Source organism: Bufo gargarizans, chromosome 3, assembly GCF_014858855.1.
Source record: "Bufo gargarizans isolate SCDJY-AF-19 chromosome 3, ASM1485885v1, whole genome shotgun sequence".
NCBI classification, from domain to species: domain Eukaryota; kingdom Metazoa; phylum Chordata; class Amphibia; order Anura; family Bufonidae; genus Bufo; species Bufo gargarizans.
In genome coordinates, this window is record NC_058082.1 from 258,550,462 (window position 1) to 258,556,461 (window position 6,000).

Consider the following 6,000-nt stretch of genomic DNA (forward strand, 5'->3'; position numbering starts at 1 on the left):
GAAAAAGGCTTTCCAACAATATACGGTATGACACTTATGTGATTCCCTTTATATGTTCTAAAAGGGCAGTCAATGATCAAGAATTAACAGATCAAAGGGAAAGGGCATTGCACCTACATTTCAGATGAGCGACTTCCACGCATTGGACACGCAGCGTGTGTATGCGGCAACTCCTGTCCTGACCTCCCAGCACTGACTGGGTCGCATAGCATCACATTAATTTGTGATGCTACGTAACCCTTACAGCTCTGGAATCTAGTGTATAACACTGACATAATGCTATTTTTTTGCAGTGTAGGCAAATCACGGACCCATTCCAGTTGAATGGGTCTGCATCTGTAGGCGGCAGCCACATGGATGGTGTCTGTGCAAACTGAAAGGGCAGCGCATGAGCCCTAACGCTTAAACATCCAGCAGAGAACAGTCTGCAGGATCTCTCTGTATTCCTGCATTGCTGGAAGCTACAGCATTGTCATCCAGCCCCATTAACTATAATGGAGACCGGCAGAGATCCGGCAAATATGCAGAGAATCAGCCGGATAAAAAACGCTGAGCACAGCGGATTTAGTTTAGTCCAGCAGATTCTTGACATATTTTCCTAGTTACGGCCGGCTCGGCTTCCGGCAATGCAGGAATACAGAGATTTGGAAGGCTGTTCCCTGCTGGATGTACAAGTGCTAGGGTGAAACTAGCCTTACCTGTTCAATGCCCTGCCACTCCAGCAGCACTGCCCCCTGGCCTGACATTCTGGATCCCCAAAAACCCCTATAATTTTATACTGCCGATTTCTCTCCAATATTCTTTGATTTTTCAGAGCTTGGGGTTTGAGTTTATATGGCGCGGCTGTATAGGAGATTCTTTCAGCTTTTGGATTTGATGGAAAAATAACAGCACAGCATACAGTGCTACTTTTTTTCTGGCAAAATGACAGACACCATGAAGTGTCCACCAAATCAGACATTCATCCCAGCTTGAACACCAAAGTGATATCAAAAGATGTTTAGTGACATCTGACATATTAACTGAATTGCTCTGTATGTAATATGTCAAAATGCAGATTATACAGAGGACCTGTCACCTCTTCTGCCACGTCTTAGTAACTCCTTCCACCCCCCTTGTAATAATTATGGAGTATCTATTCTTGTGACTCTTTGTTGTGCCATTCCTCTATTATTTCTGCTAGAAGTTATTAAGTAGTTTGCAATGAAGGTGCATGAGTGTTGCATACTGCTAGCATAGAATTTATAATTTCTAGAAGGACTAATAAAGGAATAGCACAACAAAGAATCATAAGATTAGATGCTCCAGAATTACAGCATCTACTACAACAGACATGTCACACCAATAGGTTGTATGTACACCGCAACGAGCCTGACATGCTAAACCTTCAGACTTTATCACACTCACCCCAGCAAGACATTTTTCCAGTGTATCCAATATAATCAGCTGAGACAAGTATAAATTCTTTTCAGCAGCTTCTCCGTATATCTTCTGTAGGAAACACACATTGAGACAGATTTTACAGACATCCATATTAATATTTCTATTATGCTATAAATATATAACAAAAAAAATGTATTTTTCAGTGTTTACATTGACTGGACTACAGGGACCAAACGGCCATCATGCAGCAAGCAATACAGAAAAATAAGGAAGGAGCAAATAAATAACACATGTGCCTCACTGTATACTAACAACTGTACGTGTGTCACACCCACATAATAGACCATTTTTAATATGGCAGTTTGAATCATGCAGATGCAACATTACTGGAAAAAGGGTTTTGGTTTTTTTGGGTTGTTTTTTAGGAAACTGCAGAAAAGTGTGCATAGCTTAGCTGGGCCTAGGTACAAAGGGTGAGATTTATAAAGACCTGCCGTAGATTTCTGGCTTCATTTGCACCAAAAAACCAATGTAAATGAAGATACATTTGTCTCAGGTATTGGCCACGCGCCCTTGTCATGCCCCCTTTTGGAAAAGTGGTGAGGGCGGCATAAAAAAAAAAAAAGAGGCCCTTGTGACTTTTTTTTTTTAAGTTGCTTTTAAAATGTTAAACATACAGCTTGCAACTGCTTGTATATACATCTATGAACTAGAAGCCTGTATAGTCTTCAGGACTTCATACACTAGTGTATTGTAAGCGGACTGGACGACAGTCTAGTGTCTATGGGGAGTTCCCGACTCCTCCCCGACAGACGGCGATGACGGACAGAAGAATCAGGCGAAGTGAATGTTTTCGTCTGATCCTTTTGGGAGATAATCGCCACCTGAGCTGCCCAACAGCGCCTTTTCCTCTCTTCCCACTGAATATACAAACTAGCGTGGCTGAAATTAATGTGTATGCTCACAGCCGAACAGCAGCTACTGAATGTATTTATTTATTTTATGCACTTATATTGCGCTACTATATTCCGCAGCGCTTTACAGACATCAGCATCCAACTGTCCCCAGTGGGGCTCACAATCTAAGGTCCCTATCAGTATGTCTTTGAATGTATGGCCTGCTTTAGCCTTAAAAGGGTTTTCAGACTTTCATACCGATGACGTATCTGCAGAACAGGTCATCACATCAGTTCTGACACCTGCTACCCCTAGACAGATGCCACCTCCTCACAGCTTAGCAAGCACAGTGTGGTACATTGTATAGCAGCTGTGCTTGGTATCGCAGCTGAGCCCCATTCATTTGAGCTGTGCCTAGGTCACATGACCAATGAATGGGACATCACTGGCCTGGGGTAAGCTGCAGGAAGGCCGAGGCACTCACAGGAGCCCCAGGTGTCGGACCCCCACCGATCAGATACTAATGACTTATCCTGAGAATAGGTGATCAGTATGAAAAAGTCTGAAAACCCCTTTAATATTTAAGGCTCATTTATGACTAGCACCAATAGCTGCATACCCCAACAACACAGCATAACCGGCTACATAGATGCATCAATCTTACCATGATGTTCACGTTCTTGAGGATGTGTGTAAGTCCACTTATGACCAGGGAGAATTTGTACTTGGAAATGTTTATGAGACACTCCTTGTTGTGCTCCATGCTGACTTTGGTGTGTGTATTCTGCTGCCCGGCTTTAATTGGAAGCTGCGGAAGAGAAGAAAAATGAACACATATAGAAGCCTTCGGACTAGGATATGTTCCCAACTGAAAGCTACAGGCTCAGCCCTCTCAAATTACTAAAGGGAACCTGTCAGCAACTTTTGGCATATGAAACTAATGGCATGGCGCTGCAGGTCACATTGCACCGAAACACGCTGACAGTGATGTCTCCAGTAAAGCTCTCAGCAGTGCTGTTTGGCAGAAATAAAACTTTTTAAAAAGTACCTGCCTGTAGGCAAGTGACTTACCTGGAGTCATCAGGGCAGCTCACAGCAATGCTAGAGATGACGTTACCATCTTATTTTCGGCAGCCCCATAAAATGAATGGAGGGCGGCTGCACATGCAGTGCGCCCTCCACTACTTTCCCTGCTCCTACTCCATTCTCGGTGTAGGACACACACCTATCAGACAATGGGGGCATATCCTAACTATATGCCCCCATTGTCTATGATGGGCCAACCTCTTTAAAGGGGTTGGCCACTTTCTGACTACTTGTGACCAATATGTAGGTAAGATAACTACAGTATATGGCACGTACTAATATATACTTGTTGCCGTATACCCTTTTTAGGTAAATCTACTGTGCTGTTCACATACAGGTCCTGTCCGTAAGATGGCACCCGATGGAGAGTTCGCCTCCTAACAATGTGCAGAACGGATGCGGACCCATTTTGCGGACGTGTGAATGGACCCTTATGAAGAGACATAACAGAGGACCTGTCACCACTCCTGACACATCTGCTTAATTATGCATCTCATAAAACCACAAATCTTGAGCATGTTTCCTTAGTCTTCATTGAGCAGTCCATCTATTATTACTCCTAGAAATACTTGAATAGAGTCTCAAGTTCTCAACTGCCTGTAGCCATTCTACTTTGCCAATGTATTGGGGGGGGGTCATTTATTAAGACCTGAGTTTTAAACGACAGTCTAAACTCCTGCGCTGGTAGTGGATACGGTGAAATTATGCACAGGTGCTTGCATCTACATAACTTCAGCGCATCCACCAGAGGTCTAAATCTGGCGGCCCAACATTTGCCCAAGGCAAGCAATTACCGCGCAGCCCCCAGCCTACACCAGTGACCATAAGTATGAAAAACTAAAAAAAATATTGCTTGTTGTTTGATAATTCTATGATTCCATTTTGCACGTGAACAGCCTGCCATATCAGTCACTGACAGAATTCCGCCCAGCCTCGATCACTATAAAGGAGATATGGCCGCAACCTGGCAAATATGCAGAGAATCAGCTGGCTCTCCACTGGTCCCCATTATAGTGTATGGAGTCGGTGGGTGTCCGGTAGCTTGCGGCAGTGCCAGATAGGGTTGTTTCGGCTAACGAATTTTCAATACTTTTGCCTGGTATCGACCTCGATACCAGGATTTGCCTTTTTTCGATACTAGGCTTCGCTATTGCGCAGCCTAGTATCAGAGAACATGGGGCACGCTGCTCTCAGTGCGCTTTGTGTTCTCCTCAGCAGCACAGGGGAGAAGGAAGCAGTCTCTCCCTCCCCCTGTGCCGCTGCCACCAATGAGGATAGAGGGGCGGGCGCACTGCGCCACCAATAAAAGTAGATGTTTAATACAAATCCAGGAGGCGGGTGCTGGCGGGGAGCTGCGATTAGCGGCAGTTAACCCCTCAGGTGCAGCACCCGTCTCCTGTATTAAATGTTAATTATATTATCATTGGTGGCGCAGTGTGCCCCCTTCCCCCTCATTTCCCCCCCCCCCCACCCCAGTATTAAAATCATTGGTGGTGCAGTGCGCCACTCCAAACCCCCAGTATTAAAATCACTGGTGGCAGTAGCCACAGAGTCCCCTCCCCAGCTCCTCATTGGTGGCAGTGGCAGCTTCTGATCAGAGCCCCAGTGTAATCCTGGGGCTCCGATCGGTTACCCTGGCTGCCATGGTAACCTCCTTGGTGGTGTGTGTACTATGCACAGGGCAGCAGGGAGAGTGTGAAGTCTTATTCACCCAAATAGAGCTCTATCAGGGTGAATAGGACAAAGGACTAAAAGATCCCAGGTTCTGGCCCCTAAGGGGGAAAATAGTTATTAAATAAAAAGAAAGAAAAAAAAAAAAAGAAAAATTTTGACATATAAAATATATAAACAAATAAATAAACATATGACATATCGCCAAGTCCGAAAGTCCAAACTATTAAAATTATTTAAAAAATGTCCTATGCGGTGAGCGCCGTAACTGCACGATTCGCCATTTTTTTGTCACCTTGTCCTCCCAAAAAATAGGATCGGACTGTTCTATTATGGGACCGACGTTCCATAAAATGTGGAATGCACACAGCTTTTTGGTGTTTTATTTTTTCCGCCTGAGATCGAGTATCACAATACTTTTTTTATGTTATCGAAACCAAATCAAAATTTTGGTATCGAAACAACCCTAGTGCCAGATCCAGACATCTCTGGCAGTCTTCCAACTAAGCCTTAGGGCTCATTCAGATGACCGTATGCTGCCCGCAAAAATGCAGATCCGTTTTTTTGCGGACAGTTCATGTCTGCAAAAAAAACGGATTGCATTCCGTTTTTTGCTGAGCCATAGACTTCAATGGGGCCATGTCCTGATTTTCACTGACAAGTATAGAACATGTTTAATTTGTTTTGCTGAGCCGTGCAGTGGAAGAAAAGGCCCCATAGAAGTGAATAGGACAGCATCTAATCCGCATTAAAAAAGGATCCACATTTTTACGGACAGCTTATGGCCGTCTGAATAAGCCCTTACTCTGCTTGATAATTGATCACTTTTGCACGATTTTACTAATTTCTAAACGATTATCTACGCGTGTAAAGGGGCCTTAAGGCTACTGGTCAACTTCACACAAGAGTTGTAATTCTCGATTCTCTCTTCTACAGACTTGTAACTAAAGCAACCCTGTGGTCC

The 6,000-nt window shown here is 44.2% G+C and overlaps 1 protein-coding gene across 1 annotated transcript in view; it reads right to left on the minus strand.

Moving 5' to 3' along the window:
* NF1 (neurofibromin 1) overlaps positions 1 to 3,085 on the minus strand; it is a 192,512-nt gene extending 189,427 nt beyond the window's left edge. Inside the window, 2 exon segments of the mRNA XM_044285074.1 lie at positions 1,408 to 1,491; positions 2,944 to 3,085. Coding sequence (XP_044141009.1) covers positions 1,408 to 1,491; positions 2,944 to 3,042 — 183 coding nt within the window. The 5' untranslated portion in view covers positions 3,043 to 3,085.
* Between the last annotated feature and the right edge of the window lie 2,915 nt (positions 3,086 to 6,000).